This window comes from Zeus faber (assembly GCF_960531495.2).
Source record: "Zeus faber genome assembly, chromosome: 1".
Lineage (NCBI taxonomy): Eukaryota > Metazoa > Chordata > Actinopteri > Zeiformes > Zeidae > Zeus > Zeus faber.
The window spans coordinates 33204505-33220256 of NC_137193.1; the positions used below are offsets into that span (position 1 = coordinate 33204505).

Sequence of the window (15752 nt, forward strand, 5' to 3'; positions counted from 1 at the left end):
ATCCACTGTTTTACAGCTGCTCCTTTTCCCATGATTGTGTGGTGGGAAAATTCTTTTTGGGCCCGTCAGACGCGGGTGGAATTACACGGTTTGACCACTATGTCAAATAGGCTTCAAAGCACGGCCCTGTCCTGGGGGTCTGCTCAGAAGCACTGTTTCAGAGCTACTCTTACTCAACTCACAAGCTCACGAGTCAGAGCTGTTACTCACTTGCACCCGCTGAACCAAGGAGTTCCACCCACTCCCAGTCCCCACTGATTAACACGATCAGGCCACTGATTTGCTACAGGAAAATGACCCATATCGTTGTGATTAAAGACCGACAGACCAAGAGTTTTTCGAAGGCAAAACGTTTATTTTTAAATGAGTTTTAATTAGAATTTTTTTAATTTAATCTTAATTTTATGATTGGCCAATCAGAATCAAGTTGAGTGGTAGTAAACTACCCAAAAGGGACAAATTAAAATTCAGCCAAATGTATTGTGTACTTAGACCAATCAGGGCAGGGGGCGGGCTCCGAGCTGGGAGCGCTCGAGTTGAAACAAGCGCCAAAGTGGTTTCTTTTCTCACAGGGCCAGGTTAATACAATAATCAACTTGACCCATTTCCACAAAACACAGTTAATATAGGAGTTGCACAATAGTGTGAGTGACACGTTGTCTAGCTAGAAGCAGGCAGGAGGGGCAAGTCAGTGAACGAGTCAGTGGAAACGAGTACTTGTCCCTTCCAAGTCAGTAAAAACAGTCATTTGTTTCGAACGATTCATTGATGACTCGCACATCATAAGAATCTGCACTCGATGGCTTTTCCTCAGCGACCAGGATGTGTGAGACACACAGAACTGAAATTGAATTGTGAGAACAGAATGAATTTGAGTGAGGATGAAATACAGTTTCAGAGCAAATTAATTCAATTCCATAATATTACATCCAGTTTCAAGCTTATTGGAATTCAGTTCCAAATCATGCTCTTCAGAATCGGTTTTTCAATGCGATTATTCAAGTTGTACAATACAAATTAAAATTCTGTTTTTGAATGTAGTCACTCAAACAGATCAAAAGCAAATATTGACCTTTCACAATTGAGCTTCATTGCTCTGATCTCATTTCCGAGATTAAAATATGAAATCTGTAGTTTCAAGTAAATTATGGGATTTTAGTTTACACAGTCATCCATCCGTATAATAATCTGCTTACCACTCGACAGGGCAGGTAATTGCACCGCAAATGATTAGGTGTAGGGGGTTGAACCTTTGCCGAGACCTCGGATATATTAACATTAATCTTAATCACCAAATAATAAAGGTGTCAAATGGGAAATTCACCAGACAAAGATGTTGACTTTCCACCCCAAGATAACGAAATAAAAGCAAGATGTGAAGATAGCAATATGACTGTTTTTGTTATTTTGGCTGGAGAACTGGTTAACAGACTTACCCCGTCCCCTCTCCTCTTCACCCTGCCACCCCCTCCCTTTTTTATCTCTCTCTCCCTCACACACACACAAACACACTCTCTCTCCTTTGAAGATAAAATAAAGGCACTTCATTAATACCCAAAGGGCAATTCCAGTGTTGCAGCAGCAATGACATACATGACAAAACACACATCAATTTACGAAAACACACATTGTTTTGAATCAATTACTATATATATATATATATATAAATATACACACAGACACATGAAATAACTAAATAGATTTAAAAAATAATAATAATAATAGAAATAAATAGAATAAAATATAATTGAACTTAGTGAAAGGTAAAGCTAAAATGTGTAAGATAATTGAAAAGTAAAAATGTACCTTGTGCATTGCCATTCAGAGGAGGGGTTTCCTCTCCTGGCACAGAGGGGAGTCATTGTAGGTGGTTATTGCGTTCGGCAGGAATGACCTCCTGTAACGGTCCTTATTGCAGCGGAGCGGAAGGAGCCTCTGGCTGAAGACACTCAACTGAACTCTGCCTCCCTCTGAAAGCCTTATCTCCCTCGTAAACTGTGGAAACCGTCTGGAAGTGATCTCACCATACATTTTCTCGTATGAATTAATGTGAATCAATGTTAAATCAGTCAGTAATTGGAGCACAATTATTTGTCGCCGATGTTACTATGAAAATGCTCTAACTTTCATCAAAGTGCGATAGAAAATGAGCCAGTTGGAAGGACAAGACGGTATTTTCTTATGTTTGTAAGCTGTGTTATATTATATTAGGGCAAAAATAAATGTTTTGGATACTTTTACTTATAAACAGTACTAATATTTTGTTTTAATAGTTAGCAAATATAAATCATCTTAACAGCTAATTAATTTTATTATTATTTTAATACTATTATTTACAAATTTACAAAATATCTTACGTTATGTTACTGATAGAATGGTTTTGAAAGGTGACTGATGTCTGAATCATGTTTTTTTTCATGTTTGGATGTAAAACATTATCACAAGAGTTTGTTTAGAACCACTAATTGGTTTGAGCATTGTGATGTATGAAATTACTGTATGTGACTTTTGCGCATAGTTAAAATAAATTCACTAGTGAGGAAGTACACACAAGAATACACACGATACACACGATACACATGACACACAACACACACAGTACACATGATACACACAGTACACACAGTACACACGATGCACATGACACACACGATACACATGACACAACACACACAGTACATGATACACAGTAAACACGATACACGTGTGTACTGTCGTGCGTGTATTGTGTACTGTCATGTGTACTGTCATGTGTGTACTGTGTCGTGTCTACTGTTGTGTGTGTACTGTCGTGTGTGTGTACTGTATACTGTGTTGTGTGAGTATTGTGTACTATGTACTGTGTCGCATGAGTACTTTGTCGTGTGTCTCGTTTGTTCTGTGTTGTGTGTGTACTGTGTACTGTGTTGTGTGTGTATTGTGTACTATGTACTGTGTCGTGTGTACTGTGTCATGTGTATCGTATGGATTGTGTGTATCACGTGTACTTTGTGTGTTGTCATTTGTATCTTGTGTGTACTGTGTATATCGTGTGTACTGGGTGTGTCGTGTGTATTGTGTGTACGGTGTGTATCATGTGTACTGTGTCGTATGTATCGTGTGTGTCGAGTGTATCCTGCGTACTGTGTTGTGATGTGTGTATTGTATGTATCGTGTGTACTGTATGTGTTGTATCGTGTGTACTGTGTGTATTGTGTGTTAGGTGTGTCGTGTGTATTGCGTGTACTGTGTCATGCGTAACATGTAGACTGTGTTGTGTGTCATGTGTATTGTGTGTACTGCATGTGTCGTGTGTCGTGTATTGTGTTTACTGTGTATATTGTATGTACTGTGTGTGTTGTGTGTATCGTGCATACTGTGTGTCTAACTACACTGATTGTAGTGTAGCTAGATTAATTCTACTTCGCATTCAGCCACAATCTCCAGAACCATATTGCTCATTGAACCATCCCAGTTTGCCTGGGAAGCAACCGACAGCTGGACTCTTCCGCGGCATAGCCAGAAACCACCGGCAGACAAGCCAGCAGTTCAGTGAGCGGCCGCAGGGGACACATCGCTGTTCAAACTTTGGGGAAGTCAGCTGAAACTTTCCACCTCTGACTCTGCGACGAGTAAGGCAAGCTTCCAATTTGCTTCATGATGTGAGTTTGATGTTTAATTAATTTCCTTTTTAGAGAAGTAAACTACCCTTAGCGTGTGCAATGCCGTTCTGTCTGAATCACTTAACTTTCTACCTCACTATTGTTCGAGTCAAAGTTGTTGCCTCATTTAAAGTCCTTTATTCATTGGCTTATTTTCTTTAGAGATTTTACTATTATTTCATTCATTAAATTATTTAGCATAAAATAAATCCCATTTATCAGAAGTTTGTCTGCTTGTGTTCTTTTAAAATATAAGACAAAAGGTAAATGTATCAGGAAAATAACCTGAATCCATATGAGACTGAGATCATTAAATCTGGTTTATTTTACTTTCCTTATGAAAATAAGTCACTTATGATAATTTAATAAACCATAACACTACACCAGGAACTGCCCTCCAAGTGATAGATTAAAAAAAAAATACATATATATATTTTATTAAAAAACACTGAAGACAACCACTCCCACACCTGAGGGGAGCCACCGATTCAAATCCTTCTCAAATGATCAATTTACAGGCATCCTGCAGACTCAAGTCTTAAATAAAACACAAGCAACACCGTCGAACGGATTCACGTTTATTACACCGATCAAGTCTCCACATTACAAAGTTATCAAAAAGGAGGGATTTTGGATGATGTGTCATCTCTAAAACAACATTACTACTTACAAATAAAAAGGTACAGGGTCAGTGAAAAGTAAAAATTTAGCAAATTTCTAAAGCGCACACTCCTTAGAGGTTACATTTATCCGTGTTTTGCATGTCGTACATGGCCTGACCGCTCCTTGAATTTACAACAATCCTTGTCTCTTCAGATCCTCGTAAGTCTTTTTGTTGACCACGTTGCCACTCGAGTCCTCGTACTCCTCCTGGAGGACAGACAAGTAAGGACATGCAGAGTTCATGCTATTGGAATGCATTTTTTTATTTTTGTATGTATGTATGTTAGGCTTGGGCAGATTTACGATTAAATGGTCTATCGACTCCATCGATTGACTCTATCCATCACGGTTGAATTGAGACGTTTTTTGGGGATTTTATTTATTTATTTTTTTAAATCAGCCAGGAAAAATCCGAGCATTGAAACGGGGTAAGCGCAGTTTTCCATGTTCTGAAACTGGAGCGGAGAGGGGGAGAAGCTGGAAAGGGAGAGGGGGGGGTAGGGGGGCCGAGGCTTTCCCCTCGCCACGCAGAGCTGTCGAGTAACCACTGGTGATCAGGTCTCACTTCCGTGCTACAGTCCAATACTCCAAGTGATCCAGACTTTAAGCGGCAGGTGCTAAAATAAATACATTTATAAAAAAAAGCACATGGATGCCCAGCTCCGGTTCTAAGCATTTTGCTAGTCTGGGCAAACGGAGAAGCACAGCGGAGTCGCTGTTCGCACATTGCAGGTGCGCTGAGGTGCGAGGTTCATGAGGAGTTCCTTATGAATATATCTTGCTTAGACAACCCACTACCTCAATAATGTTTTCTTCCACATCATGTGGACGGCCGGGGTTAGGGTCCAATCCAATCGAGCATCCGTGGGATGCGTTGGAACAGCAAGCCCAATCCATGGGGGCCCCACCTTGCAACCTACAGGACTTTAAGGATCTGCTGCCAACGTCTTGGTGCCAGAGGGAGTCCATGCCTGACTATATATGGACTTACCTCTGTGTCTGGTTGCCATCGCTCTGACGCCTTCTGGGACTTCAATTTCGCCCACACTGCACCATAGACAGACAAACAAACAACAAGAATGGCATTCACTTATAGAACCAAAAGACCAAACCATGTATGTCTCAAAATGGTTGAAGTTAGGTTTTGTTCATCGTGATTTGTGGGTCATTTTGGAACACAAGTGTGTGTGTACGTACAGGAAACAGCGTCTTCGATCTGTGTGACATTGGCGAAGTGAGCTGTGTTGGGAATGCCAAGGCAACGCATGCCGTGGGCATGTCGCCACTCCTAGCAAAGACAGAATAGACCAAAAGATTTCAAGCATGCAGTCATATGCACAGCAATATTACTAAATATGATTTTTTTTGCACTTTCTTAAATTAAAACAAGGTTTGTGCCAACAACCTTAATGTTACAAATGTAAAAATAAATAATAATAATAATAATAATAATACCGCAAAGTGCCTCTGAAAGGCTTTTGGTCCCCTGTAGGTGTAGTTCCCGCAAATCTCACAGTTGTAATTGATGTTCAGCCCGTGGAGTTTGTAGAGCCAATAAGGTATGGGCTAGAAGAGAAGAAAGGACGGTTATTGCCAATTCCCTTTGGACAAGTGCTGGGGTGGTAGAATCAGTTGCCTGTTGCCATCTTTAAGGGGTTATGTAGAGCCATAAAATGAAGAGATCGTCACAGCATTATATACAATTTTGTGTTTCATTTGATAATGATGATACAATAGGACATTGTCACTATGTGAGGTCTGAAATATGAGGTGGAGTTTTATTTTAGGGAATTTTAAGGAGTCTGATATACTTTAAAAAGTGGCGTAGTGTTCTCTAGATTCTCTAGTGTAGCGCTTCTGGCTGTTCTGTTTAGTCAGTAAACAACCTTAAATTGCAATACATTTACAGTATATATATATATATACCCTCCCTGCAAGCTTATGAGGCTAACACTCGAGTCCAATGATCTAAAATATTTAACAATTGTTACCACTGAGTGAGCGACAGGTCAGGATAAACTTTGAACACTAATACTTATTTGAACTATGTTGTTTTATCAGTTATCATTTCACCTCTGCATATGGAGCAGTTGCATTCAGTGTTTAGTAAAAGGGAAAATACATTCCAAGTGTATTGCAATATGGGGTTAATTAGCTACAGAACCTTATTCAGAACCATATACAGTAGAACCGTGTTTATTCAAACCCCGGGGAAATGACAAAGGTTCTGTTAACTGAAACATAAAATCAGTACATTAAATAAACCTTAGAAAACACATCAGTAACTTTATCTGCATTCTCGTTAACAAGGCACCATAATGTTGTTGCCATAAAGTGCATTAGACAGACAATAGAGATCCTTCTGCTATTTACATTGACCATGGGCCAGTAACCAAACAAGGGAGCTTATGAGAAAGTGTTTCAAAATTATTATAATTATTATTTTTTTTTTTTTACACATTGCTGGATTGTTTGCGCTGTAAGTGAGATTTGGACAGAAGGGATTTTACTGCAGTCAATTGTGCTGAACCTCAGCATGATTCATTAACATGGGATTTCCAATACTCATGGCGACACACGCACACACACGCGCACACCTTGCCATCCCAGCCGAGCGGCAGGTTCTTGGGGTTGTAGATGATCTCGTTGTCTTCGTCTTCACTCTCGCTCTCACTCAGCTGCTCCTCCTCCTCCTCCTCGCGCTCCTCACCGGTGCGGGCCTGCTTCCTCTGCACATTCTCGTGGGTCAGCTGCCTTTGCTCCTGCAAAATGACAGACACCCACCATGAGCTAATCTGTCTAGTCTTAGTGTATTTTGCTATGTACATTTATTTTGTGCATTTCTTTTCACTTGCTCACGCTGGTTCCATAAACAATTCAATTGGGACCTATTATGCTCCTTTTCAACAGGTTAATTATAGGTCTCTGAGGTCGCCAAAACATGTCTTAAGTTTTTTGCTTCTTCTTTTATGCATTGTAGCCATTCTAACATGTCTCTATAACCCCCCATTTCTCGACAAGTTGTTTCAGTGTGTGGTTTTAAATGAAAATGCTGTTGCTCTCCACACCGACTCCGGAACTGTTTGCTCCAGTTCGGTGAGCCCCTAGTATGAAGTATGCAAACATTCACTTATTTCACCTTAGCAATGCACCAAAATCTATTATCTGAACAAATCTGAAAGGCTTGTTGAAAAGACATGTTTTCTGAAATACACCGCTCACAAAAAAACAGACTGGGTTTTTTTATTTCAGTGTCTGTGTCGATAGGCCCATCAGAGGCCCAAATGTATGTGCACAAGCACTGAATATTGGTTTTTTTTCATAATAGGTCCCCTTTAATAACTGGCACATCTTGATTATTGATGGTAGTGAGCGTGTAATGTCACCAATATTGACTTACTCCCAGAATCTCCACGTACTCATAGACCTGAGCCTCCAGGAAGCCAATTTCTTTGTTGCGCTCTGTGTCTCTGCAGATGAGAAGAGGGGGAAAAAAACAGGAGGGGGAACGCTCAAATTATGTAATCAGTTGAGTCGTAAACTACCGTTGGCAATAGGTAGGTTTTATGCAAAACACTTGCTTTTTAGGTCCCTTGGCTTTGGGATTTTTAGCAAACAGGGAAGGATCCAGAGATTCCAGCGACTTCCCCTTGGTACTAAAAAGCCTCTGAGCTCTTTCCTCAAGAGTCCTGTAATGTAGCGTACACACAGATTAATAACACCATGCTGAACATGTGGACCATATACACACAGAATTTTTCTCCGGTTTATAAAAGTACTAGATATTTGTATTTCCCATCCACTCACCCTCCACATTTCAGTCCCAATGCCATCAGGGCAGACTTCAATCTGTCCAGACCAAGGGATGCCAACTCCTGTGCGAAAAAAGAATGATGCAGCAATAAATACATCAGTGACTAGGCAATACCTATTGATCAGCATGTATTGGGTGTGAGGAACCATTAGAATTAATAGGTGACCAAATAGAACCAACATTGAATATTCAATCGATTCCACAATGTACAAAGTGAACTGGGGCTGTGTTTTCTTTGTCCCCATTGTCAGTATAATTGGGGGATAACTAATCTCAAACAACTGGGAGCACTTCAAAATAAATAACATACACGATCAGCCACAACATTAAAACCACTGACATGTAAAGTGAATAACATTGACCATATCGATACAATCATTCTCGTCAAAGGGTGTGATGTATTAGGTAGCAAGTGAACAGTCAGTTCTTGAAGTTGATGTGTTGGAAGTAGGAAAAATGGGGAAGTGAAAGGATCTGCGCCACTTTGACAAGGGACAAATTGTGATGGCTGGACAACTGGGTCAGAGCATCTCTAAAACAGCAGGTCTTGTGGGGGGGTTCCCGGTATGCAGTGGTAAGTACCTGCCAAAAGTGTCCAAGGAAGGACAACCGGCAACAGGGTCATGGGCCCCCATGGGCTCACTGATGTACGTGGGGAGCAAAGTCTAGACCAGAGGTCGGCAACCTTCAGCATTAAAAGAGCCATTTGGGCGTGATTCCCACCAAATAAAACCCACCTGGAGCTGCAAAACCTATTTGACCACTATAATGAAGATAACACCCGATATACGGTATAGTTTTATTACACTTATGCTATGTACTGAATATAACTGTAGTTTGTTGCATTTATGAAATAAAAGAACTACAAACTGATACTTTTTTTTTTCTGTGCTTAACACAGCAAAACACTAAATTATTTTGAACTCTAAAAAAAAGGAATACTGGCACGTATCATTTTCCTTTTAAATAAAATAGAAAATGTAGGTCCTTCACTTATTTGTGGATCTGAAAAAAATAAATATTCACTTTAATTATAAAGGGGCAAAAAAATGTTTGTTTATGTTTTATCACGACTTAAGTCTATTTCAGTGTGCCGTCATCTGCAACTATTTCCTCAGTCGGTGCCACAGTCAACCGTCGACCTGAATATGAAACACAACTACATCAGTTCAGGGTCCGATACAAATATCTATATTTGCAAAATGAATACCTCGTTTCTCTCACGTGTTTAATATGATTTCTGCCCCTGAACTTCACTGCAGAGCTTCTCCATATCCGGGCTGTATGATGTAGCTTCACACGACTGTAAGCTGTCATCAGTGAGTCGCGACCGATTTTTGCTTTTTATGAAGTTCATGGTGGAAAACACTTGCTCGCACAAGTATGTGGATCCAAAGGTGGACAAGACCCCAAATGCGTACTTGTTCATGTTCAAATAGGTGTCGGGAATGCATTCCATGTCTCGATTCCACTCTACATTTCATGAAACGATTTTTCCTCAGAAACTTTTTTTTTGGATGTATCCATAGTTAGCTTACCGGGGTTCGAGAGCTCAAAATAAGCCACCAGCCTGTCGGCAACAGGTGAAGCATACAGGGTGCGACGCATATTTTGACCGACAAAATATTAAAACAAGTTTTATTTGTTACAAGATTACCTAAATCTCCAGAATCATAACTATTATATTGAAAAAATTAACTAAATAGAATAACATTTATTTAAATATAATAGCCATTATTTATTCACACTATTTTCTCAAAGCCACAGAGACCCACAGCAGAGGGATGAAAGAGCCACATGCGGCTCTGGAGCCGTGGGTTGCCAACTCCTGGTCTAGACCGTTTGGGCCAATCCCACAGAAGAGTTACTGTTGCACAAATTGATGAAAAAGTTAATGCTGCTATGACAGAAAGGCTAAGATAGAACACACATAGCCACAGACCGGTTAGAGTGCCCATGCTGACCCCTGTCCACCACCGAAACCCCATACAATGGGCATGTGAGGTGGCCTGGTCTGATAAATCACGTTTTATTCTACATAATGTGGATGGCCGGGGTTAGGGTCTGAGCCGGCATCTGTGGGATGTGCTGGAACAACAAGCATGATCCATGGGGGCCTCAACCTCGCACCTTACAGGATTTAAACCTTCAGGTCTTATGGAGTCCAGGCCTCGACGGGTCAGAGCTGTTTTGGCAGCATGAGGACACACTCACACTCTTACCTCCCAGGAAGAGAAAGCGGAGAGGTCCAGATGAGCTCCCGCGTGTGTCAGGGCACTACTCGTCTCTTTCTACAAAACATACAGACAAACATGACCTTACCCGTTGAAAGTACAAATCAGAGCCCAAAAAGAAATATAAAATAATAATACGACTTTAAAAAAAAAAAATTTAAAAAAAAAGCTTCCGTCATTGAGCACTCACTGGCCAGCCAGGAAAGGTGCCATTATCCCACTTCTTTTCAAAGTCAGCCAGCACTTTGCCGTACAGCTCGTTCTGGTCCAGGAGAGGCTTGACCCGGTCTGTGTAGTCCTGGAGGTACTCCAAGAGCATCTCCAGGTACCTGCAGCCAGGGTGGAAAGCTCACATTGTGGTCCATCTGCCAAATTTTACCTCCCACCAGACCTTAAAAAGATACTTTCTACAAGCATAACAGGAGGCAAATGTTCTGTATATATGTTTTGTATTACACAACATGTGCACCCATTTTACAGATCTTACAATTATGTTATTGCTCTCATGTCCATTACAGCCTAGATATTTGCACTGGACTGTGGATCCCACAAGGACATACTTTTTAACATTACTAGAATTTATTTATTTATTTATTCAACTCTACTCATTCTACAGACTCAGAGAATGCTTAGATTTAGCTGGCTGTGACTGACATACAGTTGGTTTGATACAAAATGTACTTTATGCAGGTAGCTTTGGACAAAAGTGTCTGCAAAATGTAAATATTTTATTTTCACATATTTTCCAGTCATGAATGAGCTTTCAAAGTAGCCCAATTTGGCAGGGAAACTGAATCATGGCTCCGGGGGGGGGGGGGGGGGTCACATGATGTTTGTTGTTTAACACCCAGTTGGTAAGAGGTGGCAAAATACAAAGGGATTTCTTTGGTCATGCCCAATTCAAAAATAATTACTTTATTTTATTTAAACTGCCGCCATGTGTGGCGGATGAAGCAAAACTTAATCATAATCACGATTTTTTTTTTATTGACGTTGGCAACAGCATGCATTTATTCATGTCTGATAATATCATGTGTAATATAATATGTGCATAACGGATCAGTGTGCCGAGTCTTCATTGCATTCAGACATGGAATCCCCTGGCGAAGAGCCCTTTAGTTTAACTAATCATGCAACATGTTACGGTCACACAAATGCAGTACAACACCCTTGCTGACAGTGAGTTTTGGGAGGGGCTAAAGCACACAAAACAAGAGCATCATTGCGAAACAGAATGCGGCACAATAATCGTTTTATCTCGATGATCTTGTTTTCATAATTGTTGAAAAGCCAAAATCATATTTGTAAATAAAATTTGATTAATCGCCTAGCCCTACACCACAGTGCAAATATTAACCCACAGTTGGTGGCTGCGAACAGAGGCATGTGTGCCAGATATGTCTCAATTTGCAAAAGTACAGATACAATGGTGCCAAAAGACATACTGACTTTACTTTGAGAGATTAACAACCAGTTGTCCTAGTATCTCTTATTTGATGGAGCTTTGGTTATTATAAGAAAGGTGGGTAAGAGCAATATGAACATCTAAAAAATTGCATCAAACAGAGCAAATGGCACTTATACCACCACTCCACAGCCAAGATATTTAAACAGCAACACAAACCAGAAAGAAGGAAAAGAGTGGAGAGAAAAAAAAAAAAAAGAAAAAAAAAAGGGTAAATTAAAATGCAGTTGCCAGATAACCACTAATCAGCCTATGGAGCAGGCCCCTGTAAAAGTGGAATCTACCAGCCAATTTCAATCTTTTGAAGATTTTTAACAACCATTTCAGCAAACATATGAGTATCAAATCTATTTTATTTCGGTATCGGTATCTTAATTTTGCCTATGCGTCAATCCGGAAGCTCGCCTAACACAAAATGCTTCACCTGCTGGTAAAAAAAAAAATAATAAGCTGTTCAGACTTACTTTTTGTACTCTGCATTCTTTCTGTCCTTAGAGATGTCAAACAGCTGGTCAAACGAAGACAGGTAGGTAATGTACTCTATTTTCTGTGAGAGAAAACGGATGCGTTAAAAACAGTTTGAAGCTATAGGAGAAGCGTCTGCTGTCCATTCCACACAAATCCAGTAAGTGGTTTACAACCTAGCTGTACTGACAATGCAGAGGCATCTACCTAGTAACATTTAAATAGTGGACCATGAACTAATTGTTTATAGTGAATGAATTGTTCCAAGTGAACTCTTAACAACTTGTTTTGTTCCCAACACTGTTACCGCAGCTAGACATACACGCATTCAATTGAGTCTCCAATATATTGCGCCGCCGAACGAGTCATAACAAGCCCATTAAGATTTGATTCAGTGAAGCTTTGGCTCTCAAAGTGAAACTATTTACTAAGGACTATAACTTAATGTGGAAAAAGGCCAAGGCATTTGACTATTGATTGAGAATCTGATTTACCCTTTGCATTCTACCAATCACTGACATAATTAAATAATTTTTGTGATGCACACGTTGCATTTCTCTGCCCAAATTCCTTATCTTAAATAAATAACTTGGACAGAATTAAATTATTCTTGGGAGAATTCTCTCCATTTGCAGTTCTCCTTCGTTCACCTGTCCGGTAGTTACCAATTGAATCAAAAGAATAAAGAGTCAGAAAATCAACTCTTTTTTTTTTTTTTGCAAGTTCACTCGATACTCAAAAAAAGAGCTTAACTATTCATCACTAATTTTAACCAACATGGCTGCTCGGAAATAAATATATAAACAATACTCTGGTTTGATAGGAGTTTGTTTAGATGGAGTTGGAAATTTTGCTTTGAAGTCCTAACATTACAATATTTATCAGATGCGATCGTTTACTTGATGGCTCTGTCATATGTTGCACAGCTGACAGCAATAAATTCTCTCCTAAGTATGAACTCGGCAACTTCTGATATCTGCAATAAAAATATTATTTCCAACGGATTGAAAGATCCACCAATGCTTTGGATTTCCAGTATGGAATTAATCGCAAAGAATACCTTTATTAACATGGTGCGAAAAAGGGGATGCATTCATATTTCTAAACATATATTGACTGAGAGACTTGCTTCAACAAATATATTGATAAGTATATTTCTTCCAATTTTTAACCCAAATCCCAATTACTTGCAATGTGTCTGTTACATATATTTTTTGTTATCATTTATTGCGCAACATTTTCACCAATTTTAAATAAAACTAAAACAATACTCGGGATCAGAATTTGCTTAGGTTCTGAACTGGAATCACTCTAAATCAATAGCACAACACACCCCAAGTATTTTGCCGATGATTTGGTATAAAAAGTCTGTTGGTGCTTCTCACCTCAGCTCCCTTCAAATTGATGAACTTCAGGAAGCAGTCGTGGAGATCAAGATAGCGCCCGTAGCCTTCCTCATCGGTGAACTCCACCAGATCTTTAAGACACAGAGCTTACTAAACACAATTCTGGTATAGAGACTACAAAGTGTTTGGATAGTGCATCAATTGAACATGAGACAATAATGGAAATAAGGGGGTGAGGTGTGCTTGTTTAAGCCATACTTTGAGCCTCTTCACTGGGGTTGTCTCTTGCCTTTATAAGCTCGTCAAACTCCACAGACATTGGCACACAAATCTAAGAGCAAAAAATAAATAAAGCATCAGTTAGAAAATGCTACACAGGTCAACGATAACTTCCATCGGTGTTTCAGCGCCCCCCAATCGGTATCTCTCAAAAGAAACCATTATAAATTGTTATTTTTCGCCTGGACAATTAACAACTAAGAGGTAACTACCTCATTTGGGTGCTTCCTGTGAAACTCCTTAATCTGTTTCAGCCTGTTGTAGAATTCTGCGAACTCGTTTGGTCCTGAGATGGCATTGAGTTCATCTTTCCTCATTCTGTTGGGAGGAAAATTACGTAAGACAATATACATTCCATATGCCATTACACATGTTTGCTGGTACAAAAGTACATATTACTTATTAGCGAGCAAATATTTAAACAGGATGCATAATACAGGTCAGACTGCTAGAGCTCTGCTAAAATATTTAATCAGCTTGTGTCCGGCAAAAATTGACAGAATTCAAGTCACAATCAAAGTTAGTGTGTCTAAGAGCATATTAAGTCTACAAAAGCAAAATCGCAAAACAAACCTGCATAGTTAGTTTACCACATGCGTCTAACTAAACAGTCAATGGGTAAGATGTAAGAACATAAGCTACGTAACGTTACTGAAGTCTAAATGAAGCAGATTGTAAATGATTGAGCCTCACCCATCTTTGTCTTCATAGGAGTCCCTCAGATTTGCGCTTACATCCATATACCTCTTAAAAAAGAAAGAATGGATTGGACAAACAACATTGACGTGTGGCGGAGACAATATTTTTTGTTATCCATGACTGGTAGTCACTTTGCTTCAAACATAGCGCCGCTGCTGTCGTAGCTTACGTGCTGTGATAAAATGCACCAGTCGACAACACGGCGTCAATCATGTATATACCCATATTTTTTGTACCGTGCGTGGATCACAAACAGCTACTTACATCCAGCATGGCTCTTGTCCGGTGGTCAGAGTTTATTTGTTCACGGAGCTGTGGGGAAAGTGAGGCTAGTAAATCGAGTGAAGGAAGATACATTCGGGGTGTCCATTTCTTCTTGATGCTAGCTTTAGCATAACCCTGCTAACTTACCGTAGTTTTCTTGTGCAACATTTCTTTAGTTTTGGCATCCATTAGTCTTTCCTTCTCTTCGTGATATCGACGCTGTTGCTCTAAAATAGTCTCCATTGTGTGAGAACGGAAAAGGGGTCGCCGGTAAGAGAGACCCTCTTGCTACAATAAATGCAAAGAATGTGTCTGCCGACGTTTGTTTTCAATGGCGCATGTTAAGCAGCAGAGCGGGAGTGGGTCCGCAAGTATTCTCTCCGGAGAGAAACATCCTCGCCCTTTTTTTGGTTCCGCACAAGTAACGAGACCACTTGTCCAACTTGTCCATAACCACAGGTCTAGTTCTTCAATGTGTACTTGTTACATTAATAGAACCAAAACAAGTCTTGGAAAAATAAATAATAAAATGGTCATGGTAAAATACAAAGATTGGCTAAACAGTTTTTAACGACACTAGTGTTAGTAATGTCGCCAAATTGACATAACCAATCAACGTTCAATGTGAGTTTCCCGATAAGTTGACATTTATAAAATCATAGCAATACCCCAAGAAAATTAGATATATTTAATTATATTTAATTATATTATATTATATCATATATATATATATATATATATATATATATATATATATATATATATATATATATATATATATATATATATATATATATAAAACATAACCAATCAATGTTCAATGTGAGTTTTTGATAAGTTGACATTTATAGAATCATAGCAAAGCCCTGAGAAAATTATATA

At 39.4% G+C, this 15752-nt stretch overlaps 1 protein-coding gene across 1 annotated transcript; it reads right to left on the reverse strand.

Moving 5' to 3' along the window:
* Positions 1–4206: 4206 nt before the first annotated feature.
* Positions 4207–15244, reverse strand: sf3a3 (splicing factor 3a, subunit 3). Its single transcript, XM_080007066.1, has 17 exons — positions 15018–15244; positions 14871–14918; positions 14601–14653; positions 14120–14225; positions 13887–13959; positions 13668–13759; positions 12282–12364; positions 10543–10681; positions 10341–10409; positions 8112–8179; positions 7886–7993; positions 7705–7774; positions 6902–7066; positions 5760–5870; positions 5502–5592; positions 5296–5351; positions 4207–4511 (listed from the first exon to the last, which is right to left on the reverse strand). The coding sequence occupies exons 1-17, from the start codon at positions 15111–15113 to the stop codon at positions 4434–4436; spliced, it is 1506 nt and encodes a 501-aa protein (XP_079863192.1). The 5' UTR covers positions 15114–15244; the 3' UTR covers positions 4207–4433.
* Between the last annotated feature and the right edge of the window lie 508 nt (positions 15245–15752).

What these genes read in the sequence shown, in the direction of transcription:
- sf3a3 (XM_080007066.1), bottom strand. Translation starts at nt 15,113, where the DNA reads ATGGAGACTATTTTAGAGCAACAGCGTCGATATCACGAAGAGAAGGAA. An exon ending in TCAATTTGAAGGGAGCTGAG is followed by an intron (nt 12,365 to 13,667) that starts GTGAGAAGCACC and finishes TTTCTCTCACAG; the next exon opens with AAAATAGAGTACATTACCTA. An exon ending in GATGGCAACCAGACACAGAG is followed by an intron (nt 4,512 to 5,295) that starts GTAAGTCCATAT and finishes TCTGTCCTCCAG; the next exon opens with GAGGAGTACGAGGACTCGAG.